General features: G+C 35.4%; 1 protein-coding gene and 2 long non-coding RNA genes across 5 annotated transcripts; 1 reads left to right on the top strand and 2 right to left on the bottom strand.

Moving 5' to 3' along the window:
• The first annotated feature begins 1,489 nt into the window (after nt 1-1,489).
• LOC114268070 (HIT zinc finger and PAPA-1-like domain-containing protein) lies at nt 1,490-6,841 on the top strand. Its single transcript, XM_028209170.2, has 7 exons — nt 1,490-1,985; nt 2,789-3,540; nt 4,256-4,916; nt 5,033-5,133; nt 5,233-5,322; nt 5,411-5,538; nt 6,504-6,841. The coding sequence occupies exons 2-7, from the start codon at nt 2,872-2,874 to the stop codon at nt 6,646-6,648; spliced, it is 1,794 nt and encodes a 597-aa protein (XP_028064971.1). The 5' UTR covers nt 1,490-1,985; nt 2,789-2,871; the 3' UTR covers nt 6,649-6,841.
• Nucleotides 6,341-11,151, bottom strand: LOC114268117 (uncharacterized). Its single transcript, XR_014347113.1, has 3 exons — nt 11,129-11,151; nt 8,915-8,975; nt 6,341-8,650 (listed from the first exon to the last, which is right to left on the bottom strand). It is a non-coding gene; the product is annotated as an uncharacterized LOC114268117 (long non-coding RNA).
• A 48-nt stretch (nt 11,152-11,199) lies between these two features.
• Nucleotides 11,200-26,112, bottom strand: LOC114284706 (uncharacterized). Of its 3 annotated transcripts, none has more exons than XR_014347111.1 (7): nt 25,958-26,112; nt 25,702-25,830; nt 25,368-25,527; nt 19,730-19,880; nt 18,872-18,927; nt 12,721-12,989; nt 11,804-11,841 (listed from the first exon to the last, which is right to left on the bottom strand). It is a non-coding gene; the product is annotated as an uncharacterized LOC114284706 (long non-coding RNA). The 3 variants fall into 3 exon arrangements; XR_014347110.1 differs by having other exon boundaries at nt 25,702-25,866; nt 25,958-26,106; XR_014347112.1 differs by lacking the exons at nt 11,804-11,841; nt 12,721-12,989 and adding an exon at nt 11,200-11,278 and having other exon boundaries at nt 25,702-25,866; nt 25,958-26,106.
• Between the last annotated feature and the right edge of the window lie 1,283 nt (nt 26,113-27,395).

The following is a 27,395-nucleotide window of genomic DNA, read 5'->3' as shown; positions in this document are numbered from 1 at the left end:
ATTTTAAGAATTGGGCCAAAGTAAAATGACATCACAAGTTAAATAAATAAATAATCATAAAAAATAAATAATACTAAGGCCAAGTTTGGGAAGTGTAAAAAAAATCAAAAAGTCAAAAAGTTATTTAAAAAGTTAAAAAGTTATCACTATTCACCAAAAGTAAAAAATTACGGCTGCATAACTCTTAATCCTAATTTTTCCCTACACACTAATTTATATAATTTTTTAATACACATTTTTCTATGAAAAGTCAAAAAGTTAACCCAAATATCTATATTTTTTTCCTCAACTTTTTAGTCCAAAAAGATAAAAAAAATACACTTATTTAAGACATCCCAAACAACTCCTAAAAATAAAATAAATAAAACAAATCTTATAATAAATCTAATAATAACAAATCTAAAAGTAATAATAACAAATTAGTGTGTGCGCGCGCGCGCTGGACTAATAAAACCGCAGCCATCTGAGTTTTCTAGGTTTATGGTGGGTGATTCAGCAATTTGGTTACTTTGTCGCCCTTTGTTGTCATGGATCTATTGACCTCTGTTCTGTATGGAGCAAAGTGCAGCGCGGAGATGGGTGCTACACTATTGTGGGAGCTACCTTTATAATCCGTACGAGTCACCTCTTGAATCCGTACCTTTGTATTGTTACGAATCCATTGACCTCTGTTCTGACTATCACTCATGTGACCTCTATTCTGTTCTGTTCGGTACCGTGGTTATGATTATTTATTTACATAACCTCAGTTTTGCTACTTAAATGATTATTTGTTCAGACTAAATTATTTTAAATATTTTAGTTACATAACTATCCATGGCTATTTTGTATCCCTTATACTCTTGGCATAATATTTCTCACTTTGCTATGTGCTTATAGTTGTTTACTAATTTTCAGGAAACAGTGCAATTCAAAAATAACTTTTGAAAAGTTTTGGACGCGGGGTTACGGAATAGACACTCACAGAACCTTTATAATATTTTTATATGTAAATATCGGCATTTTTGGTCAATAAATTTTGTAATAAAAACAGAAGCTCTGATGATTATTTTAGTACCCTCACTTAAATATTATTCCCGTTTGCGTTTATTAATTTGTTTAAGAATTGACCGGATGTAACTTCAGTTACTGGCTATCACGATACTTAACCATTAGGTACATGGAGCGGGTCGTGACATAAATTGTCTTGTATAATTTTGAAAATTATAAATACACCATTGTCAAAAAAAATATTTAATTAATTAAAAAAATCTCTAACTATTCCTATATGTAATAATAAAATAATTTAAATTAATAATTTATTAAGAAAATATATCATTTGTTATATGATTAGAAATTTAAAGGGATATAATATAATTTTTATAATAAGGCAATTCGTATTTTAAGTTAATATTTATAATTTATCCAAATATATTTATAAAAATAATATTTGAGAAGAAAAGGCGCTAACATAAACGGAGGTGGTGCGTAGGACCTTAACATGCGCACCTACTTGCAGCATAATCGTGCGTGTGTAGAAAGAAGAGGAGGGAAATAAAAAGGAAGAGAGGCGAAGAGAGAGAAAGAAGAGAGAGAGGGAGAGAGAAGAGAGAGAGGTGAGGTGGGTTTACTTGGGGACTGAGTCGGGTGACCGAGTCAGGGCTCATCCGATCCAACAAATCACAGGGTTGTGTTGTGTGTGTGAGACTGTGTTTTGTATATGTTTATGTGGTACAAGAAAAAAATGGAGAAGATTACGAGTCCTCTCCTTTACCACTATACTCATCATACTATTACTAACCCCCACAACTCCTCTTTCTCTAACCCTAACCCTAACCCTAACCCTGACCCATTTACGCCCCCTTCTCTCTCTCTCTCTCTCTCTCTCTCTCCCATTTTCTCATCGTCTCTCCCTCTTCTTCTCTACCATCCTTTCTTCTCTACCCCTTTTGGGGCTGTTCTTCGAATTCTTTTCGCGGCTGTACAAATTATCGTTCAACGTCGAGGTATGTATCTGGGTTTCTGTTGATTTGTTGGGGAATTTTGTATTTGATCTCTTTTGGATTTGTTGGTGTCTATTTATCGGTGATGATCGATGAATGTATTTCGTATAGGTGTGTAATTTCTTTGTTTTTAGTTTTAAATTTTTATTTTTTTTTGGGTGGGGATGGTTTGATGTATGTGGGTTTGGTGGATTTCATCTGTTTTTGCTTTAGATTTGGAAGGGGTTTGATTCATGTCAATTATTGAATGCGATTACTCTGGTTGACATATAATTGGATTGTTTTTTAAATATATTTTTAGTGGACAATTGTCTTACTGTTTTGTTATAATATATATATATATATATATATTAAATATCTTTCCCGTCATTGAATTCACAGTTTGCAACTAATTGTTTGGTTTTAATTTGAATTATCATTATTTTGTTAAATTAAAGTTTTTAGCTTTTGGTCATATGGATGTACTGATAATCTGTTATTGGGTGCTCAATAGTGGTGTTTATATATTTTAGTCGGATTTTTCGTTACTCTTTGATAAAGTAATCATATGTTTCTGTTAATTCCGATTTGTCTATACATGGATATGTTGTGGGTGGTTGCTTTGTTTATTGGTACTTACTGATTCTTAACAATTTTGGGTTCATTTATTAATTTTTAACTCTTTTTATTTTTATTTTTAAAGATTGTATTTTTTAGGGAATATTTTCGTGTGAATGCTTTCTTTGTGCATGGTATTTTAAGATTGAACTAGTAATTTTCAAAGATTTGCTCATTCGATGCTTATTGATTTCATATATTTGGTGCAGTATTTCAAAATTGCTCCAACATTTGGTGGCTTTGGTTAGAGTTAAGGGAATTGGGCTTTAAGGTCCTTTCCTGAGTTTTCACGATGGAAGAGCCTGGCGGCCCTCGATTTGAAGGATTAGGTAACACTATGAGAAAGAAGAGGAGCCAAAATTCCCGCCGACCTAGACTGGAGTCACTTCCATTTCCTGAAACTCGTGATCAGTCACCTTTATCATCTACGCCACCTTCAGATGATGTGAGCAAGACCTCCAGTGAGGAGAATACAAGGTTTGACACTAATTCTAGGAGGAAAGAGTTCAATCTTAACCTTTGTACTTTGAATGGTTCTGCTATCAAAGCAGGTGAATACCCTCTTAAAAAGATTAAGGAGGATAGATCACATAGTTTATCATACGGTGATAGAGATTTTGGAGACAGTGATGATCAAGGAGGAAATGGGTTGAATCACCAACGGTGTAGTGAAGGCGCCCTTGCCCCTGCTAATTGGAAAACCACGACTAAGATGAAGGGAAGCTTTGAATTGCAGTCAACAACTAGGAATGGTGAAAATCAGAATTCTGGGAACTCAAGAATGAATGGGGATGGAGTCAAAAATGACAACATGGTTAAAATGGTTAAGCTTAAGGTTGGTGGTGTCACACGCACGATTCAAACAAAGTCCAAGTCACATGGTGTGTCAGGTAGTGGGCTTTCTACAAAATGTGCTCGAACTTCAGATGCTCCTCGATCACGGCCTAAGCTGATTCTCCAGGTTTATAATGATTGTATCTAGTTCGAAATTAAGAGTCAGTACATTATGTGCATGAGTTTGTATTTTTTTTTTTTTTTACCAATTTAAGCTTGACCTTCTCACATGAGTAATGGTTTGTGATTTTGTGTTGGATACGGGTTTGTGATGAGGATAACTTGCAAGTAGCCTTTACTTATGCACCTTTTGTCAGTTGTAGTCTTTTTTTTTTTTTTTTTTTCCCCTGTTTTTTTTTTTTTTTTTTTTTTTCTTTTTAAAAATAACTTCAAAGATTGAGAGAAGGAAAAATGAAATTGTTTGGTTTCCAATTAATTAGTGAAAAGATCACTTAAATAAAGCAATGTATTAGCCTCAACATTTCGTTTCAGCAGCCAAACATCAAATGTCGCAAGGGATTATCCTCTGGCCTCCAAAAAAGAAAAAATTGGTTTATAAGCTGGATATGCAAATTAGTTAAGAAACTTAATTGATCAATTCTTAGTTATTTACTTGATTCTTGGGATTACATGGTGGCATAGATTATTTGTCCAACCTATATGTGATTCAATTAGTGGTTGGAAAAATTTGTCTTATGCTACTAACAAGTATGGAAAATAATTAATTTGTATTAATACGTGTTAAATAACCAAATAAATCTTTCTGTTACGTAGTAACATTTGGAATCCATGCAATCTGTCCATTTTTAACTCTTTTTATTTTTATTTTAATTAACTTCCAGGACATTTCTGATGATGATTCTCCTCCAGATCAGAACAGTGGTTTGCAAGGAATTCCCTGGAAGGATTATACGAGAGGCAATTCTAGTCGTGGGAAGGAGGATTCTTCAATGGGGAAGATTCCTGAAAAGAATGCATCGGGAAACCTAGGTGAGAAGTTGGAGCCAGTTCGTAAAAGCAAGAGGGTGCCAAAGAGGCGTGTATTGGATGCGGCATTTGATGAAGAGGATGAGGATGATGAGATTAGATACCTTGAGAAATTAAAATATTCCAAGGTTGCTGCAGGAAATAAAGATTTTGAGGAAGAATCAAGCAAGAAACACCAACGAATTTCTAGGGTTCCTAAGAATTCTAAGCATGGTGAGATTTTGGAAAATTTTGTCTCTTCGAGGTCAAGTAAAGACAGTAAGAAGTCCAGATCAGAAAGAGGATCTGACGACACAGATTATGAGGAGGATGAAGAAATCGGATCTGATGGAGAGCCTGAAGGCAAGAAGAAGAAGAAGTTGAGGAAGGACTCAATTGATTCAGCAATTGAAATTAGGAAGGAATTGGCTCTCACAAATCGCCAGCGAGCCCTTTTGTCCAGCAAAGATGCCTCTTCTGCATCTGGTGCAAGCATTATCGAGTTCCCCAATGGATTACCACCTGCCCCTCCTCGAAGTTAGTGTTTATTGCATTTGTTATTTGTTATTTTTATTTTTTAGCTTCATAACTGTTTGTAAGAACATTTCTGTTTGATAAAAGCCATTGAATTTGATTCTGGTTGCTCACCACAGAGCAAAAGGAACAGCTATCTGAACTGGAGCAGCAACTGAAGAAAGCCGAGGCTGCTCAAAGACGCAGACTGCAAGTTGAGAAGGCTGCTCGGGAATCAGAGGTTTGCCTTTTGTTTGTTCTTTATTTTCTTGTTGTTTATCTTGTATATATTTGGGATATTCTGAAGTGGAAAAGAGCATTTTTTGATGGATTTCTCTAGGCTGAGGCAATTAGGAAAATACTTGGGCAAGATTCCAGCCGAAAGAAGCGCGAAGATAAATTGAAGAAGCGCAGGGAAGAATTGGAACAGGTACTATAATTTGCAAATAATTTCTGTTCCTCTATATGTTGTTGTGAAGTTACATCTTTTAATTTTGTTATCAATATTTATCATGCAGGAGAGGGCTGCCAGTGCACGGACACTTGCATCAAACACCATTAGATGGGTTATTGGCCCTTCTAGTACTGTTGTTACATTCTCAAACGATATGGGTTTGCCTAGTATTTTCAATCCCAAGCCTTGCAGGTAGTGTTCCCTTTTTCTTTTTCCTTCTCTTGGGTTTGTTTATTGGTCTGTGATTATTTGTGTGCTTTGTTTTTGTGAAACCTGTCTTGGCCCCTCTTAAATTTTGCTAAATCCAACTTTTATGTGAGTGTAATTTTTCAATTTTTTTTTTTGGGTTCCTTATTGCAATGCCCCCCAAACTAATCTGGCACCCCAAAAAAATAAAAGATTCCAATTTTGTATCAAGGTTGTCTTTCAAAATGTCTCATGTTTACCTCCCAAAAAATTTAATTTGGGAATATAGGCTATTTGATTGGTGTAAAATTATATTAAATTAAAAAAAAAAATGCTTAAATTCTTCTAGAGAGAGAATTGTTTATTATGTGGATTCCTATAGTTTTTTAATTGTACTTAAGAAGATTTCTGGGTCTACCACATTGAATAAGATTCAAATGATTACATAGGGCATGTTTGATTCAACTTACAAGATGAAAGTTGATAATTAGAAAGCTGAACAACTAAAAACATATCCCTCCCTCAGCTTCCTAAAAATAAGTTTTTTTCGACTTATTTAAGATGTTTTTATGTCATCAACTATAAGCAAAAGTTGCATTGCACCAAACAGCTCTCAAGTTCAAAATAAAAAAACATGAGCAACCTCAGTAAGTTAAGTTGCTCCAAACAGGGCCATTGGCTTATGCGAAGTGAATAACATGTCTAAATCTAGACTAGTCTCGTATAATTTTTGATTGAGTCAGTTGTTCTATATTGAGTTATATGTTAATAATTATTTAATTTAAACTTGGTTTGACCCACCATTTGCCTGTGCAAAATCTGCTCCATGCCTTTCTTTCGACCCTCTCAATTGAGGATTCCTTGCTGCACCTGTCCACAACTCAATCACAATATATATTGTTTGGTGAAATTTTCAAATGCTTCTGATGTTAACCTGTAATGGTTTTGAGGATTTTAATCTGGATTTTCAGTTATCCACCACCGCGTGAAAGATGTGCTGGCCCATCTTGTACGAACCCGTACAAGTATCGAGATTCTAAGTCAAAGCTTCCTCTTTGCAGTCTTCAGTGCTACAAGGCAATGCATGAAAAGATGGATGCTGAAACTTCTAGCTAAAGTTATTAAGCTACTATGTCTTTGCTTCGTGCCCTGACATTCATGTTAATATATGTCTTGTATTGAGATAGTGGTCAAGGAACACATTTTTATTTTTCTCATAATATAGAGAGACATATAGGAATTGGAATTTGGTTATATGCTGTGATTCACAGCTGAAAGGATCAATATACAGAATTTTTCTTTTTGATTTTGTGGAATTGTCATGGATTAGTTTTACTTCTTATTTCTTGGTTTGGAGGAGGACAGGGATGTATCTTGCAGATTGTTATGTTGGAGCTCATAGCATGCTTGAGGGAGCCTCTAAATACACCCCACCTTCCATAATTGTTTTTAATACCATTCATTCCTTAGTTAAATTGCCAAAAGGGACAAAACCCTAAATTCCATTTTACCTCTTCTCCCTTTTTGGCTGGCACCGGCACCACCTTTAGCAGCCACTCCAGCTCCCCCCAGTAGCCCCCAACCCTCACCTTCCCGACCACCATGTGCAACTCCCTCTTCCCACTCCTGACCACCTTCCCCCGCTTCCTCAATGACTCCCCTCCCTCCTCTATAGCCCCTTCCACCCCCTTCCCTTCCCTGTTGCCCCCACCTCCCTCCTTGCGTGCAATTCTTTCTTTTCCCCTTGCGACTCTCTCTCTCTCCTCTCTTTCTGTGGGTTTGGGAGGGAAGGAAGGGGAGGAGTTGACGGATGTGCAGCCGGTGAGCTGGGTTGGTGGGGGTAAGGTGAGAATTAATTGGGGTGTTCAACGAAAACCAACCAAATTTAAATTTGAGAATAGTATGTCCAACAATTATTTTGGGGCGCATTTAGAGGCTCGCCATGGATGATAGCTTTAGTCAGACCTCAGCATCTTTGAAAGATTAGCTCCTGGTTTAGTATACTTTTCTTGAGCCAACGGCAGTTTACAAGCTTTTGGTATGACAAATTCTTTTGGTAGAGAAGATCTTTAGGCTAGGCTGTGTTTGGATCATGTATTTGGGTGGAGATAAAAAAAGGAAAGGAAAATTTTCAATGAAATGTAGTTGCATTTCATCCATATTTTCTCTTTCATTTTTAAATTCCTATTTAAATTCATGATTTAAACACATCTTTACAATGGCATTGAAAAAATCTCATTGGTTTGATTGTTCATAGAAACCATTTTTTGAAGTCAGCATTAGAGTTTATGTGCACCCTTCAAGATTCTTCAAACATGCTGTTTTTCATGGTTTTTCTATTTCTTGTTTTTGTAAAATGAGAAGTTGCCATTGTTGAATGACTGTTGACTGCGAACTTTGTAACATGTGGAATAGCTGTTAAACTTGCTAGCTTTCCTTAATGGCCACGCTAGGTTTAGGCGTTTTAGTGGTGTGTTTTGGAAGGAAGTTTAAAGGATGTGGAATAGCTCATATTTGGAATGAATGATTACTTGTTTAGGTGACCTATGTGGGGAGGAAAATTCAGTTTTGTTTTGATCTATCTAGTCAGAGCTACTGGAGGCAAGGGAGCAACTGGGGCTAGTTCTCTAGTTAGGAAGTTGAAAGACTTGGGGCCTGCATTTCACACTCTGAAAGGCAAATCGAAATAGCAATCATTCCACTACCAAACAAGTGAGGGTGGGAATCCCTTCACTGGCGAAATAGAACATCTATATAACCTAAGATCCCTCTTCTTAGTTCTCAATAGGAATGCATCAAGAAAACTGGTATTTGATATAGATCGTTGGGGCATGAATTCAGAATTTAGTAACTTTGATTCCGGCATTGTGAATGGAAAACCTCTTGGTGTCCTTTTTGTTAAGCACGGAACCAACTCAACTGTAGTTAGAATATATATGTTACAACACGGGCCAGTTAAAATGGAAAAAGATTGAGATCCACAATTACATGCTATATACATTATTGAAGGAAAGGGGTTCTGTACACATTCTTTAAGGGAAACAAAAAAAAAAAAAAGGTTCTTTTTTGTACGCCAAACCAATGTTTTGTGAATGGGTTAACAGCCTTTGCGGTATACCTGTCAAACATTTAAGTATTCTCCTTATAGGGAAAGGAGAAAATTTTATTTGGTGCTCGTGAGCATTGCCCCAATGTTTCCAAAAGCCACCTGATCATGCAGACTCCCTGCATTTAGGGGAGGACCCCATGTCATTGTGCGGCTCTTAGAGGCGTTGGGGCCATGTCCCAGGACTACCAAATAACTTCTCGGAAAGTATGCATGTACTAGTTAAGGAGATTCCTCGACAGGTACATTTGAGTAAGTACAAGTGTAACTCTTCACCTTCACTTCATTCCCTCTAACTTTGGTCCAGGAAATTTTCCGAGTCTCGAGCAAACTTTGCCTGCATCAAGAAGAAACAATAAATGCACATGAGAGAGAGAGAGAGAGAGAGAGAGAGAGAGAGAGAGAGAGAGAGTTGGGAGGGACTGAAACGAGTCGCTTACACAGAGAGCTCTATTCATAGAAGAGAATGCATACAGGTTATGCTCTGCTTCCAATAAATATTGGAGTTTCAGAAATTATTTTTTATGGTATGGTGTGGGTTTCTAATTCCATTCCATTTCACAAATTCCATATTCTTATTTGGATGTTTTCTTCTAAATTAGTTGTTCAAAAATTCCATTATGGTGTGGGTTATATTTCTATTTTATGTGTTTTCTCTTACTAATTTGACTTGTATGTATGTACTGTACTCTACTGCAGGTCAACATAGAAAATGGTCTTGACCTGTCCATAGGGAAGGCAACAATGCAAGCAGCCCAAGAGGTGGCTGAAGGAAAGATTAATGACCATTTTCCACTTGTGGTGTGGCAGACTGGCAGTGGGACTCAAAGCAACATGAATGCCAATGAGGTAAGTAAACATTTATGAATCTTTGGTTTTTGGTTTCATGTTTTTCTAATTTTGTATGCTACTAACACCCAATTTGTATAGGTGGAATTTAATAAAAACTTTGTTGAAATTTTTGTTCGTCTTCTTTTCTTTATGTTTTTGTTGTTGTGTGTGGACCTGGGGTCATTATGTTCCAAATTTAGTCTCATATGATAACTTTTAGGTTATGTAGGCAGCTTGGCCTAACTATAAAGGCTTGCTATTAGTTTAGGTGCGGAGTTGAGTCACGGATGATTCAAGCAATCCTTGGCTCAACCATTGGGCAACTTAGGTGCTCACCCAAGGCCCTGCATAAAAGGGGGCCCCATTTTTTTATATACAATGTATATATCAGATAAAAATAAAAACAATATTACAAAGGAAATTGGAAAAAGCAAAAATAGGCAAAAATGATCTCTCTTTAAATCGTATTTCATACATATCAAAACAAACTACCCTATTATTATATCTCTCAATAGTTATCATTATACTTTGCCCTTTTCTGCATCATAACAAAGAAAATGGCAAAAGAAAAAGTAAATACTCGTATAGTTAACGGTTAAACATGAAGAAAAAAACAAACTCTTTGTCATTATACAAATGAAAGGCCTTAATCACTATACATTTCTCTTAGTGAAAACAAAAACCCTCATCATTATACCTCTCTCTGGGTCAAAATAGCAAATCCAAATCGACAAGATAAATGTTAGAGAAAACTCAGCCACATAACCAATCCTTGGCTCAACCATTGGTTTCAAAACAAACTACCCTATTATTATATCTCTCAATAGTTATTAAATTAGAAATGTTCCAGGTCCAACACCTTACGCACCTGAAACATAAACTATAGACATGCAAAGGTATATATATACGTGACGCAAACAAATTTTATGTGGCATACAGCACACACAAAGTGATGCTGATGCACAGAAATATTTATGTACAGATCTACATATTTTATACCATCGATGGAACACTTTAAAGCTAGCCCACTGATGTTTAGTGTGCTTAGAGCAAGATGACAATTTAGGTGCCATTACGTGCCTAAACAAAATTTGCATGATTATTAGGAAATTAAGGAAGCTTGTAATCCATATTAGCGATTCAATACCTATTTCCCGTCAACTAAAATGCAGGTGTAGACACCACTTGAGAGGAAGGATAACATAGGTCTTATAAAGAGAGATCATTTTTGCCTATTTTTGCTTTTTCCAATTTCCTTTATAACATTGTTTTTATTTTTATCTGATGTATACATTGTATATAAAAAAAAAATGAGGCCCCCTTTCATGCAGGGCCTTGGGTGAGCACCTAAGTTGCCCCCAATGGTCGAGCCAAGGGTTGCTTGAATCACCCGTGACTCAAATCCGCACCTACACTAATAGCAAGCCTTTATAATTAGGCCAAGCCGCCTACATACCCTAAAAGTTATCATATGAGACTAAACTTGGAACATAATGACCCCAGGTCCACACACAACAACAAAAACATAAAGAAAAGAAGACCAACAAAAATTTGAACAAAGTTTTTTTAAAATTCCACCAATGCAAATTGGGTGTTAGTAGCATACAAAATTAGAAAAACATGAAACCAAAAACCAAAGATTCATAAATGTTTACTTGCCTCATTGGCATTCATGTTGCTTTGAGTCCCACTGCCAGTCTGCCACACCACAAGTGGAAAATGGTCATTAAGCTTTCCTTCAGCCACCTCTTGGGCTGCTTGCATTGTTGCCTTCCCTATGGACGGGTCAAGACCATTTTCTATGTTGACCTGCAGTAGAGTACAGTACATACATACTAGTCAAATTAGTAAGAGAAAACACATAAAATAGAAATATAACCCACACCATAATGGAAGTTTTGAACAACTAATTTAGAAGAAAACATCCAAATAAGAATATGGAATTTGTGAAATGGAATGGAATGGAATGGAATTAGAAACCCACACCATACCATAAAAAATAATTTCTGAAACTCCAATATTTATTGGAAGCAGAGCTTAACCTGTATGCATTCTCTTCTGTGAATAGAGCTCTCTGTGTAAGCGACTCGTTTCAATCCCTCCCAACTGTCTCTCTCTCTCTCTCTCTCTCTCTCACTCAAACGACAATGTATTGGAAATGGTTGCTTTTGGTTTTTTTTGCCCTCCTGTCCCTCATCACTGACCTGCCTATGTGGGTAGTGTTGTTGGGGGGCTCCTCAACCATTTCTGCTCTCGAAGTCATAAGCCTACCCCAACTCTCTCTCTCTCTCTCTCTCTCTCTCTCTCAAACGACAATGTATTGGAAAGGGTTGTTTTTGGTTTTTTTGCTCCTCCTGTCCCTCATCACTGACCTGTCTATAGGAATGGCAACGGGGCGGGGCGGGGCCGGGGATCACACTCCCCGTCCCCGATCCCCGATGGTAAAATTTTCCCCATCCCCGGCCCCGATCCCCGACGGGGACTTATCACCGCCCCCCGTCCCCGCCCCCCAACGGGGATCGGGTTTCCCCGACCCCGAAATTCCCCGGACCCAAAAAAAAAAAAAAACAAAAAAACCAACAACAACAAACAAACAGAGGGAGAGATCTGATATACAACATCATCATCAACAACAACATCACAAACAATATCATCAACATCAGGGCAGATCTGATGCTATTTTTTTTTTTGAGTCGATCTGATCTGAGAGAAAGAGAGAGAGAGAGAGAGAGAGAGAGAGAGAGAGGGAGTAGAGATCTGATCTGAGTCGATCTGCTCGTCGCCCGTTGTCCTTCCATCTCTCTGTTGCTCGTCGTCGTCAGAGGTGGCACTCGTGACTCGTCGTCGTCGTCCGAGTCGGAGGTGGCGGTCGGAGACGGACCGTCGTCGTAGTTGGATGTAGCGTTTCAGACGGAGAGGAAGAGAGAGAGAGGAAGCAAAGGGAAGAGAGAGAGAAGAGCATTAATGAAATGAAACAAAAAAATAGAAATGAGAGAGGGCTGGAGAGACGGAAACAAATAATAAAAAAATATATATTATATATATATAGACCAGTTCGGGGACGTACAGGGCGGGGCCGGGCCAGGGCCGGGGATTGGGCACTTATCACCGTCCCCGGCCCGAAATTATTCGGGGATTGGTTTTTGAATACCATCCCCATCCCGTCGGGGGTATTTTTCGGGGAAAACCCGTTCAAATCGGGGTTGGGGGATCGGGTCCCCGTCGGGCCGGTTTCAAATTGCCATCCCTACCTGTCTATGTGGGTCTTGTTGTTGGGGGGTTCCACTATAATTTATGTTGTCGAAGTCACAGCAATAGTGCTGTTTTCAAACGTCGAGTCTGATTCTTCTTTCTTCTCAACTGAGTCTGCCTTGGAATCTTCTTCTGGGTCCTCACCGACCGGTATGAGGTCATCGATCACGTTTCAATCGATCATGCTCACTGAGAAGGGAAAGAATCGCAATAGCCGATCGCCGGAAAACCAGCGAACGGCGTCGGAAGGGTTCCGCCGTCGGCTACACTGCGAGAAGGAAAAGAATCGCAAATGCAAAAGCGAACCAAACAAAAACCGGCGAACGGCGTCGGATTGCGCGTTCCGCCGTGCTTGTTTTTCTTCATAAATTTTGTCTTTTCGAGTTATTTTTTTTTGTTTTTTTTTAGATGGTAATTTTATTTGTACTGTAAGTTGGAATTTAAGACCGTGCTTGTTTTTCTTTATAAATTTTGTCATTTCTAAATGTCTTTTCTCTCTCTAATTGTTTATTCGATCATTATTTATTGTTAATTTTTAAATTAATTTAGATTATATTGCTTCTCATATTTTTTACATATTTAAAATAAATTAAAAAATTAATTTTTAACTATCTTCTTAAAATAATTTTACTTGTCTCGCGTTGCCCATGCTAATTGTATGTTTGTTGGGGTTCGCTTGATTTTGTTTTTGATTTATTTTCATCTTTAAGTTATTTTCTTTTTATTTTTTTAATAAAAAATCAGCCTTTTAAAGACATTAAAAAATTAAATAATTATTATAAAAAAATATATAAATAAAAATAATGAACTTTTTTTTTGCTTATTTTGACTTTTAAAATTTTCTTATATAACTTTTCAAAAATAAAAAAAATAAAATTTTTGAATTCGTTTACTTGAGGTGAATATAAATTATTTATTTATTTATTTATTTTTGACATTCTTCTAAATAAAAAATTACTAAAGATAATATGACTTTTTTATGTGATTCCAAACACTTTATAAAGGGTTATTTTGGGAGATGATTTTTTTTTTTAAATATTTTTTTTAAACTAAAATATGAGATAAAAAATAATATATTTAAAATAAATTTTTAATTTTTTACACAAAAAAAAAAATACAAGAGGTAGAGTAAATGGAAATATATATATTTTTTGTACGAGCTGAAATTGTTTTGGCTTTTTGATTTTTTTTTTTTTTGATAAATGAGGCCTAAGTGTGCATTTGGAAATTTGATTTTTTTAGTGATATTTTAATTGTCTAATTTTTTTATGAGATGAAAAGAATTAATTTACTTAAAATGTTTATCTAGTTTAATAAATAGTTTTGTGAAATAAAATGATTGATTGATATTATATAACATTTTATCTTTTTTGGATCGTATTACCTTTTTAATTTTCTGCACATTGTTTTATAAAAAAATAAAAAAAATTATACTTATTTAGATCATCCTAAATAACTTGTAATCATATCTTTGCAAGTTTTCTACAAAAGGCATGTTGATTTTTGAATTTATTTCCCACACAAAGCATGCAGAACATATTTTACTAAATGAAAATTAATTGCAAATAAAAAATTCATAAGAACGGTGTGATAGAAATATTTTAAAAATTGTAAGTCCTTTTAATGAATCTTTTGATTTGAAATAAATAAAAGCACTTTCATCACCGTATTTTGTACAATATTTTTGTATAATTTTTTTTTTTGTTTATAAGAAAAATAATCTTTTTAAGAACAATGATTGTCGAAATTCCAAACTTTCAATCTATATATATAAGGAAAATGTTCTTTTTAAAAACAATGATTGTGAAAACTCCAAACTTCCAATCTATATATATAAGGAAAATGGTCTTTTAAAAACAATGTTTTTCTTTATAAATTTTGTCATTTCCAAATGTCTTTTCTCTCTTTTTTTTTTCTCTCTCTAATTGTTTATTTGATCATTATTTATGATTATTTTTAAAATTAATTTAGACTATATTACTTCTCATATTTTTTACATATTAAAAATAAATTAAAATATTAAATTTAAATTAATTTTAGAATTTTTGCAATCATAAATTAAATTAACAAATTTTTTAATTTTAAAAATAGATCCTACTAACTACCCCTCAATGAGCGTTGGTTAAGGTTCAAATAATATCAAAAAAATTAAAATTAAAATTTTAATATATATTTTACATAATTTCATACATTTTTATGTGTTTATATATATACTCACATCATTTTAATGACAAATGCTATCAAAAGCATTGTTTAATATTAAATTTGTGTAAAAAAACGCTTCAAAAAATAGTGAAAAAGTTCAAATAAATTTTTAATTCAATAAAAGTATTTTGAAATTAGTAAAAAAATATCTAGTTTTTTTTTTCTTACTTTTCCTTCCAAGTTTAATAAAACCTACACGTGAAAAAGTTATTTGAAATTTAAAAAAGAAAATTCATTCAAGACGAAAACCAACGAAAGATCAAAATTTTGCTTCTTTTTTTTACCAAACCCAACCTTAAATTTTGCTATTTTGTTTTTTTTTTGGATTTTAAATAATCTCACTATTCAATTTCTTATATAAATAAATTAGTGAATTAGAGTTGATGACAGTTTAGATGATAATAAAAAATAAATTATTATTGGGTTTTTCATAAATATTAAAATTTTTAAGTGCATTTATGTTAGGTGTATATAAAAATTTTAAAAAAAATTGCTTAAAATATTAAAAACAAAATAGAAAAATATGAAACAAAAAATTTCAATTTTCTTAAAAGTTAATTTAAAAAACTCAAACCAAATAAATTGATTAATCTTTGATGATATGGCATGTTTGGCAAATGCCAAACCTCCTATCAAATTTGACAGCAGAAATGACATTTGCTATATTTGACAGGAAGAATAGCAGACCATTAGAAACTTTTTTTTTTTTTACACTTGCCAAATTATACCTTTGGCACCTCTATTAGAAATGCTTTATCTAAAGAAAAATAAATAAATAAAATAAAAAATTTAGTTATAACTAAATAAGAAAATAGAATAACTAAGGATACATATAGTAAGAGGTGTATAATAGAATTATCTATAAAAAAAATTACAAATCAATTGAAAACTTAATAAATATTTTATAAACTTTCTATAATATATATATATATATATACTCTACATCTCACTAGGATGTAATTTCCCCATTAATAATTCCCACAAAATATGGGCCTTATGTAAAATTTGGAGTCCACCAGTGAGAGATGGGGCGGCCTTTGGAATGAACAGTAATATAACTCTTTTCTTTTCGAATAAAATTAAAAAAATTCACCAAAAATCAAAAAATATAAATTAAAAACTCGAAAATAGATTTTAAAATTTTTACACTTGCCAAATTATACCTTTGGCACCTCTATTGGAAATGCTTTAACTAAAGAAAAATAAATAAATAAAATAAAAAATTTAGTTATAATTAAATAAGAAAATAGAATAACTAAGGATACATACCTCTTACTAGTAAGAGGTGTGTATAATAGAATTATCTATAAAAATAATTACAAATCAGTTAAAAACTTAATAAATATTTTATAAACTTTCTATATTATATATATATATATATATATATTCTACATCTCACTAGGATGTAATTTCCCCATTAATAATTCCCACAAAATATGGGCCTTATGTGAAATTTGGAGTCCACCAATGAGAGATGAGCCAACCCTTGAAATGAACAGTAATATAACTTTTTTCTATTCGAATAAAATTAAAAAAATTCACCAAAAATCAAAAAATATAAATTAAAAACTCGAAAACAGATTTTAAAATTTTTACATTTGCCAAATTATACCTTTGGCACCTCCATTGGAAATGCTTTAACTAAAGAAAAATAAATAAATAAAATAAAAAATTTAGTTATAACTAAATAAGAAAATAGAATAACTAAGGATACACACCTCTTACTAAATAAGAAAATAGTAAAAGGTGTGTGTAATAGAATTATCTATAAAAATAACTACAAATCAGTTGAAAACTTAATAAATATTTTATAAACTTTCTATAATATATATATATATATATATACTAGCGTATACCCATGCCTAAAGGCACGGTATAAATAATATTAAGATTAAATTACAGTTATAAAAATATATTTAACAGACTGTACTTTACAATTCCAAACAAATCAAATATAAAAAAAGTTAAATATCAAATAATGCACACTAGCCAGTGCTCTGCAATTTAAAAGAAATTAAAATTAAAATGCACACCAGCTCATTAAAGAAGTTGGATACCTTTAATGGTTTAGCCAATTTTCTATGAACAACTTATTAAAAAATAAAAATCAAATAAAGAGAGGAGCACTAAAGATTTAGCCAATTTTCTTATTTGTATAATTAATTTTACTCCCCAAAATTACTATATGTGAGAGACAGAATTCATATTAAAAAAATTTAAAGTAAGACCTACCAAGTACCCATGAGCTTCTTAAGACTCAGCACACAGATTGCAAAGATGTATGTGTAAAAAATGTTTTCCTAAAACAATATCAATCATCTGTGAATAACATAAATCCTGAGAAATCATTCTGAATGGGTACAGTTGATTCATCCATAAGACCATAAAACTAAACATTTCTCTCAATGCTAAACCACGGAAATTCAGGTGTCTTGTAGGTTGTCTAATTTTATTACTTCTGGTAATTTTACTGACATAAAGAACAAAAAGCATGATACTCTAATTTTGTTTTCTTTCATTTTTCTTTGCTTTCCCAGCAACCAAACAGTAGTTTTGGGCTAACAACTAACAACAAGATATTAGAGAGTGCCAAGAATGAGAAGAACAAATATCACAATAAAAACCTTACTTCAAGTCAAAAAAATTCAATTAACTCAAACCTAGATCTAGATATCTAATAATAGGTCATTTTCATCAAATAAGCATGAAATTGTACAGATTTAAACAATACGCAGAAACGGAAAACAATAATTTTAGAGAAAAAATATGATCAAAATCTAGAATTGGCAAGAGAATGAGGGTAATTGTTGGGCAATGAATGAATATCACCTTGGAGGTCTTCTCTGGGAGTAAGATTCCAGCATTGGTCTTGGATGGAGGAATGATATACAATTTTTGGTTTTGTCTAGGCTAATGAATCAAGGCAAGTTTTCAGATACAGATGGAGCTCAAATCTAATTTTAATTTAAGATATTGTTGGTAGCTTAATAACACTATTGTTTATATTCATCTATAGTTGTAGACTTCTCTCAAGTCGTTTTGATGCCGAAGTGCGATTAAGATGATTAACAAACATCATAATGTTTTACTTTATCGGTCCTTCTTAAAAGATAATTTTTTTTTAATTCTAAAATTTAAAAAGTTAAAATAAACTTTAAAACGTTCATTATTTTTTTCCTCTAATAAAAAACATTAACTATTTTTAAATATTTCATTTATTTTTTTTAAAATATTTTTTCAACTTGTCTTGTCGTCCAGAAACGTGGGCACTCTTATATTTTGGTCTTACACATTTTCCATGCAGAGGTTAACTGGACTAGTGATCCAAATTTCACTTTTGAACTTGAGGATCTATAACCAACTTGCATGTTTGTTTACAGTATCTAAACAAACTTGATTTCCAAGCATTGTTGATCTAAAGATTTGGTACATATTGGATAAATTAATCAATTGACATAAAGCCATCAACCACAAAATTCCCCAGAAGGAAAAAAAAAAAAAAAAAAATCACAATTGACATCAAACTTCACCCATCAAAACTGTAGTAACTTTGATTCATATACCCCCAAAAGGTGCTATACCCATAAAGCCACAATAGATTTTTAAAAAGAAAAACCAAAAAGAGAAAAACCATTGTACATCACATACGTCTAGTTAGCTCCTAAAACTCCTGAGAAGCAGAACCAATATCCCATTTCCCTTTACCCACCTTCTTAGGCAACAAAGTCTGGTGAATGTGGTTTGTGGGTTTCTACACGTTTGAGAAAATGTGGGTGGTTGTAGATTTTTTTTTTTTTTTTTCTTTTGAAAGAGTAAGGAGTGAATACACCAATTTATAGAAAATTCAGAAAATTTATATAAACATTCAGCGAAACATTGGAGTGAATTCACCTCATTCGAAACAACACATGACAGAAAATAGTAGAAAAGTGAGCGAACCTTTACCTTTAGTTTGAGAAGAGTGAGCGAACCTTTAGTTTGAGAAGAGTGAGTGACGTGATCTGTTTAAGGATTGAAGACGAAACCGAATATGTTTGTGAGATCAATTGAAAGTAAAGTGATAGCAATCAAACATAATAAAGTAAGCATGTCTGGGACGTGCTCTGCTGGAGAGTGATTGAGCAGCAAAAAAATAATTAATCCGTTCAAGTTTGGCTAATAATATTAAACGGTTTGAAATAGATGAAAGTCACACAACAATTAAAACGCCACTACACACTTGCCTTGATTCTCCTAAAACATAGAAGTCAAGTATGTGTTCCATCTAAGCTTCACAAATTGCAAATACCTACTTTCCTGTTCTCCCAAGTGATATAAATCATAATTTTTGTGAATCCATCAATTTCTCTATGGAATTCTAACGCCTCTCAATAATTTCTTAGATATCTTGTAGATTATAAATTACTGTGATGCCAAAGAATTCCCTGAATCTCTTGTCACTGTGTTTTCATATCAACAATTTAATTTAAAAATTATTTGAAAATAAATAAACAAATAAAGAATGCATCTAATTTTGTACCTATCCCAATTTGAAACAAATGAGTTAATATGTTATCATTATTTTGGTGGGTTTGGCATTTTTCATTATAAATTATTTGTTTTATTTATTTCTCAAATAGCATTCTTCTTCTAATCAAACACATGAACTATCCCAATTTGAAACAAATGAGTCCCGGACAATTCCATGATCGAACCATTCTTCTTTATCGCGAAGCCACCACAGATGAGAGAGAAAGGTAAAGAGAGAGATCAAAGAGAGAATAAAGTCTGTGTAGAAATTGAAGGAGTAAATTGAAATCTTACCCCTTGCGAGTTGTAAATTGAAATTCGAAGGGTTGTAAGGGAATCAAACCAGAACCACCCCGAAAGCACAGCCAGATGGAACCGAATGTGTTGCAGATTATAAATTACTGTGATGCACATACCTCTACACATGCATACTGCATATTCTTAGCTGATTGGAAAAAAACAACAAAATAACAAAGTTAAACCTTTTTGTAAGTTGTACATACAATTTATTTATTTTACATTTTTTTTAAATAATTGTACAGACAATTTATCAAACTTTCACATGCAACCAAAATGGAAGTCAAACAATATCCCCACCCCACACTATTCCAAATGATTTCTCACCCACAAATAACAATTTTTACAACTCTAAAATACATAACCACTATAACCTACATCGGCAGAAAGAAATTCATAATAGAATCTGAAAGATTAGTTTGAGAGAGAAGCTAGAGAGCAAAGAGTGAGAGAAGCTAGAGAGCAAAATGTTTCTGTATTGTGTGTTTCATAATTACAAGAGAAATGAACTCTCTCTTTATAGAGAGAAGACATGTACATTGGATACCAAATGATGATCCATTACCACCGAAAGCATAAAGGAAAAGAGAAAGCTATACAATTAGCAAGAAAGCTATACAATTAACAATATTATATTAACAGCCCCCCGCAAACTCAAGGAGGGAAAACATCTACCAAGTTGAGTTTGGAAACAAGATCAGTAAAGCGGCCAGGAGGATGAGCCTTAGTGAAGATATCAGCGGGTTGATCGACTGAAGCAATAGGAAGAAGATGAACAGTTCCACAAGTAATATGCTGGCGAATGAAATGACAATCAATCTCAATATGTTTGGTGCGATCATGAAAAACATCATTGTGAGCAATCTGAATAGCACTCCGATTGTCACAGTAGAGAGGGGTAGGAGTAGATGAAGAAACTCCCATATCAGCAAGGAGCCAGCGAAGCCAGAGAAGTTCCTGAGTAGTATCAGCAAGAGCTCGGTATTCAGCTTCGGTGCTAGAGCGGGCAGTGAGAGATTGTTTTTTGCTACGCCGAGCAAGAAGAGAATCCCCTAAGAAGAAGCAGAATCCCGTGGTGGAGCGTCGATCCGTAGGATCCCCAGCCCAATCAGCATCGGAAAAGGCACGTAGGTCAAGAGAGGAAGAAGCCGAGAAGTGAAGACCATGGAACAGAGTGCCTTTGAGGTAGCGAAGGATGCGGAGTAGAGCAGTATAGTGGGGAGTGCGAGGAGCCGACATGTGCTGACTGAAAATGTGAACAGCATAGGCAATGTCAGGACGAGTGACTGTGAGATAGACAAGACTGCCGACGAGCTGGCGATAAAGAGTAGCATCAGAGAGAAGAGTGCCATCGAGAGGAGTGAGACGAATCTGAGGATCAATCGGAGTAGAGGCAGTTTTGCAATCAGTAAGACCAGCACGAGCCAGAAGATCGGATGCATATTTGGCCTGGGACAAATAGGAACCAGTAGAATCATGAGAGACTTCAAGGCCTAAGAAGTAGTTAAGAGTACCAAGGTCCTTCATCTCAAATTGTTGGTGGAGAAATTGTTTGAGGTGGAGAATACCAGCTGTATCATTACCAGTGATAATCATATCATCCACATACAGAAGAAGAAGAGTAGTACCATGAGAAGTAGTCCGTATAAAGAGAGCAGAGTCATAGGAACTAGAGGTGAATCCGAAGTCAAGGATGGTAGAACTGAACGTAGCAAACCAAGCACGAGGTGCTTGCTTGAGACCATAGAGAGCACGCTGTAGTTTGCAAACCTGATGAGGTGGAAAAGTGGACCCAGGTGGAGGTTGCATGTAGACCTCCTCAAGGAGATGACCATTGAGAAAAGCATTTTTGACATCCATCTGAAAGAGCCCCCAGTAGCGAGCAGTAGCAACAGTAAGTAAACTGCGAACAGATGTAAGCCGAGCAACAGGAGAGAATGTCTCCTCATAATCAATGCCATATTCTTGGTTGAAGCCCTTGGCAACAAGACGAGCTTTGTAGCGTTCAATAGAGCCATCAGAATGTGTTTTGATTTTGTAAATCCATTTGCAGCCAATTGCAGTCTTGCCAGGAGGAAGATCAACAAGATCCCAAGTATGAGCTTTATCCAAGGCATGGAGTTCATCAGTCATAGCTTGCTGCCAAAGAGGATTAGTACAAGCCTCACGATAGGAGGTAGGTTCATAAGTAGAGAAGACAGCAGATCTAACAATATAATCACGAAGATGGATAGGAGGTTGAGTTAACCGGCGTGGTCGACCCGGAGGAGGATCGGTGAGAGGAAGAGCCGGTGGAGAAGGAGGTGTGGTAGCAAGAGGTAGACCTTCAGGTAGAGCAGGCTGGACAGGATTAGGAGTGAGCAAGGGCGTCTCGATAGAGGAGGAACCTGTATCAAAATCAGCAGAGAAAAGATCGATGGAAGGATTAGTAAATAGTGCAGTAGTGGAAAGTCCGGGTAAGTGAAAAGATGATAGCGAGGAAAACATTTGGTGTTCCCAGAAAACGACATGGCGGGAGATACGAAGACGTTTAGAGAGAGGATCCCAACAGCGGAAGCCTTTATGTTCAATGCCATACCCAAGAAAGCAACAAAGACGAGAGCGAGGTTCAAGCTTGGTGTGTTCATGGGATTGAAGTAGAACAAAGCAGGCAGAGCCAAAAACCCGGAGATTGGCGTACGGAGGGGGAGTGCCATGCAGACGTTCAAAGGGAGTTTGATTATGGATGACAGGTGTAGGAGCACAGTTGATAGTGTAAACAGCAGTGAGGGCAGCTTCTCCCCAAGAGTTTTCAGGGCAGGAAGAAGAGAGAAGGAGAGCGCGAGTAGTGTCAAGAATATGCCTATGTTTCCGTTCAGCGCGGCCATTTTGCTGGGATGTGCCAGCACAGGAACGATGAGGCAATATACCATGATGCTGAAGAAAGGAAAGGAAATCTGAATCCCGATATTCCATAGCATTGTCAGAGCGAAAAATTTTGATGGTTTTGGAGAATTGGGTGTGGACCATTTGTGCAAAACGATAATAAATGTGTTTAAATTCAGACCTATGTTTCATGAGAAAAAGCCAAGTAAACTGGGAAAAATCATCAATAAAAACAACAAAATAGCGGGATCCCCCCATAGTAGTAGTAGGTGAGGGTCCCCAAATGTCCGAATGTATAAGATCAAAAGGTGCAAGAGAAACAGAAGTACTTTTATTAAATGATAAAGCAGGTTGTTTGGCAAGTTGACAGGGTATACAATCGAAATTATCGGGAATTACATGACCCAACTGTCCACTAGAAACCAAAGACCTTAAGCGATTAACAGAAATATGCCCTAAGCGACAATGCCAAAGATGAAAGGGAGATAATGAGGAAGTAGATGTAGGAGCAGCAATTTGAGGAGAGGCAGGAACATGAAGGTGAATGAGTTCATAGAGACGTCCATGCTTACGGCCGATCCCAATAGTCTGCCCTGTCTGAGGGTCCTGTACCAAACAATCAGTAGCAGAAAATGTGACAGTTAGACCAAGTTCACATAATTGACCAATGGAAATAAGGTTTAAGGTAAGAGCAGGGATATGATAAACGTGAGGTATGGATAAAGAAGAGGTGGAAACAGTACCAACATGACGAACAGACATGAGAGAACCATCAGCAGTATGTATTGAGGGAATATGAGGAGAGGAAGATAAGGAAGAAAAAATAGTAGAACTGGAGGTCATATGATTACAACAGGCAGAGTCAAAATACCAAGAAGAGTTACCTGGAATGACAGACAAAGCAGTAGGAGGAGGTGTACCAGATGGGGAGAGAAGCTGTTTGAGCATGGCCTCTACATCTGTTGGAGAAAAGCGAGGGGTAGATGGAGTAGGGGACTCAGAGAACCCGGCAGAGGTGGCAGTGTCAGTGTGATGAGACTGATTCCCGGAAGCAGCAGTAGCAGTGTGATGAGACTGATTGCCGGAACGGTGAAAGTTTCCCCGGGAAGAGCCACCGCGAGAGGAGTGGCTATTGGAGGATGAGCGAGAGGGATTGCGAAAACAATCCTGTTGCAGATGGCCAGGACCAAGTTTGTTGCAGTAGCGGCAGGATCTGACTGGGCAATGGACCAGGAGATGGGTTGAAGGAAGGCCCCGATTCTGACAGTAGAGGCAAGCAGTAGTCCGCTGGGGAAATGATGGCCGGGACGGAGGAGTGGCAAGAACAGAGTCCACATGATGAGTTTGAAGAGTACCGAGACGAGTCTCCTCGGATAGCAACTCAGAAATTGCTTGTTCAAGAGTGGGCAATGGATGGCGATGAAGTAGAGAGGCACGTACGGGCTCAAAAGATGAGGTAAGAACCATGAGAAATTGCACCAACCTTTGCTGGTTGCGATGGATAGTAAATAAAACGGCATCTTCGGGGTCATGCCATGCTGGTTCGGAAAGAGCAAGCTGATCCCAAACAGAGTACATTTGAGAAAGGAAGTCATTAATGGACTGAGTGGATTCTTGGCGCATGCGGTGAAGTTGGTTCTGAAGTTGATATTGATGGGCAAGACTAGTAGTCTGGTATCGTTCTTTCAAAAAATCCCAGATGTCTTTCGCAGGAGTAGTTACAGAGTCAAGCTGAAAGCGGCCAAATTGAAGACTGATAGAGGTAACAGAGGTATTACGAAACCAGGTAATGATTTGGTAATTCTTACTGTCCCATTCCTCAAGTCGGTCTTCATATGTAGCAGTATGAACAGGAGTTTCAGTAGTGGCACTGTCTTTTACTGGTTTAGCCACATCCCCAGTGACAATTCGCCAGAGCTTCTTGCCTTTGAGGAAAGAGGACATAGCTTGGGCCCATAGAACATAGTTTGAACCATTTAAAATGACGGAAATGGGATGGGAGGCATCATGACGATCCATAATACTAGTTGAGTAGGGTTAAAGTAATAGAAATAGATCCGTAGGAGCAAAATTAGGTAAAACAGAGTGTACCAGTGAGTCCGGAAGGTCGAAAATAGCAAGGAAAGGTATGCTGGACAGAGATGATGTCAGCGATGATGTCAGCGGCGCACGTTAGCAGAGTGCAGGGAGGAGCACGTTAGCAGAAAGGCAACGACGCACGTTAGCAGACAGGCGCAGGCGCGGCGCACGGTAGCTGGTTTGGCGCACGCGGGTGCACACTAGCAAAGCGGCGCACGGTACGCGTACGGTAGCAAGCGCGGCGTATGGGAGCCGCGGACGTGTGGGCGCGTGTGGGCGCGTGGCGGAAGTGAGTGACAGAAGTTGGCGCGTGTGGGCGCGTGTGAGAGTGGTGGCGGTCGTGTTGACGAGCAGAGGCTAAGGGCGGCGCGTGTGGGCGCGTGTTGGCTTTTCTGAGAACGGGCTTGGTGCCGTTGGACTCAGGAGAAAATTTCGATCAGGTTGATGTGCTCTGATACCATGAAAGATTAGTTTGAGAGAGAAGCTAGAGAGCAAAGAGTGAGAGAAGCTAGAGAGCAAAATGTTTCTGTATTGTGTGTTTCATAATTACAAGAGAAATGAACTCTCTTTTTATAGAGAGAAGACATGTACATTGGATACCAAATAATGATCCATTACCACCGAAAGCATAAAGGAAAAGAGAAAGCTATACAATTAACAATATTATATTAACAGAATCCAAAAAAAATACCTCCGCCAAACTCTTTGGCATTGGCTTCCCTTCTTTCTTTAACTTCAACTTTCTTATGTGCTTCTTTTGCCCAAGTGAACTTTGCTAATGTATTCTCAACATCAGCTATTGTGCAGTTACAATGCTTAGTTGCTTCTTGCTTTTGACTGCTTTGGAGATTCTACAATCAACAAATGAGAAAAGCCAAACGAAATGGTGAACCAATGAAAACAACTCCCACAGCATAAACAAAGTTCAGCATAATTTTATATATATTGCTAAAATTTATTATTTATTACAGAAGCCTATACAATGACATTTTTTTTATTTTTTTATTTTTTTGATCGAACCATACCTATTTATCGCGAAGCCGCCATAGACGAGAGAGAAAGGTCAAGACCAGAAACACCCCGAAAGCGCAGCCAGACGAAACCGAATGTGTTTGTGAGATCAATTGAAAGTAAAGTGAAGTAAACAAAGTGATCTGTAAAAGCACAGCCAGACGAAACCGAATGTGTTTCTGAGATCAATTGAAAGTAAAGTGAAGTAAATAGAGTGATCTGTAAAGTGATAGCAATCAAACATAATAAAGTAAACAGAGTGGTCTTTACCTTTAGTTTGAGAAGAGTGAGCGAAGTGAGACAAACTTGAAGAGTGAGCCGACTGATTTGGCTGGAAAGCAATTTCGAGAAGAAGAAGAACAAGTAGTGAGAGAGATAAAGAGGGAATAGGGTGGGTGAGAACAGAGAAGGGAGATAGATAAAGATAGAATGGAGGGCCTTATGTAAAATTGAAGTCCACCAGTGAGAGATGGGCCGGCCTTTGGAATGAATTTTTTTGGGCTTATTTTGACTTTTAAAATTTTCTTATATAACTTTTCAAAATAATTTTGCCGCAAACACGTTATCACACCGATGTTGTCGTTGCCTCAAAAGCTCTCTCACAATTAATTTTTTCAATTATTTTTTATCAACTTTAATACCGACCTTCCATCCAAGACTGTATATGGAGAACTGTTTGACCTACATTAATTTAAAAGGTATAGTCAAACTCAAAATATATGCGAATGTTGTTAGATTAAATAGCAAAAATTTTACAATACTTACAGAATAAACTATTTGTATCATTCAATCTAAATTGTAAAATGAAAAGCTTAACCCAAACCTAATACTCTTACAATACTTATAGTAGCCAAAAAAAACAAAAAAACAAAAATATTTACAATAAAAAAAAGATTTGATTTACATAAAGAAAAATAACAGTTACAGTGAAATAGATTTGATATAAACTAAGAAAAGTAATAGTCTATTTTTTCCCCCAAGGAAACCAAAAACATAATGAAACTTTTTATTTTATTTTGTAGTGAAGAAAATAAAATGTATACTTAACAATGTACACACAAAATATCAAAATACAAATCCATACTCTTGGAACACTTACAATAAAAAAAGATTTGATATATACAAATAAAAATAAAAATAATAATAAACTATTAATATAAAAAATAAAATAATAAAAATGCATAAAAAAAAAATGTTTTTTTTAAAAAATAAATTTTAATACTGTTATTTTAAAAAAGCAACAAATTTTAATAATGCTGAATTGTTTTTTTAAAAACACACCCATAAAATTAAGAAAACAAAAAACAAAAAAAATTCACAATTTTTGGTACTAAAAAAGAAAACAAACCAAAAAATCACAATTTCTGAACTAACAGAAAACTCAATTGTATATACAGAATATTTTTTTCCCCAAGGAAACTAATAACATAATGAAACTTTTTATTTTCTTTTTTAATGAAGAAAATAAAATGTATACTTAACAGTGTACACACAAAATATCAAAATACAAACCCATACTCTTGAAACACTTACAATAAAAAAAGATTTGATATATACAAATAAAAATAATGATAAACTATTAATATAAAAAATAAAATAATAAAAATGCAAAAAAAAAAAAACTATTTTTTTTAAAATAAATTTTAATACTGTTATTTTAAAAAAACAACAGATTTTAAGAATCCTATTTTTTTTTAAAAAAACACAC

Source organism: Camellia sinensis, chromosome 12, assembly GCF_055761805.1.
Source record: "Camellia sinensis isolate YWXY chromosome 12, ASM5576180v1, whole genome shotgun sequence".
Classification (NCBI taxonomy): domain Eukaryota; kingdom Viridiplantae; phylum Streptophyta; class Magnoliopsida; order Ericales; family Theaceae; genus Camellia; species Camellia sinensis.
This window is presented reverse-complemented; position numbering and strand designations above follow the sequence as displayed.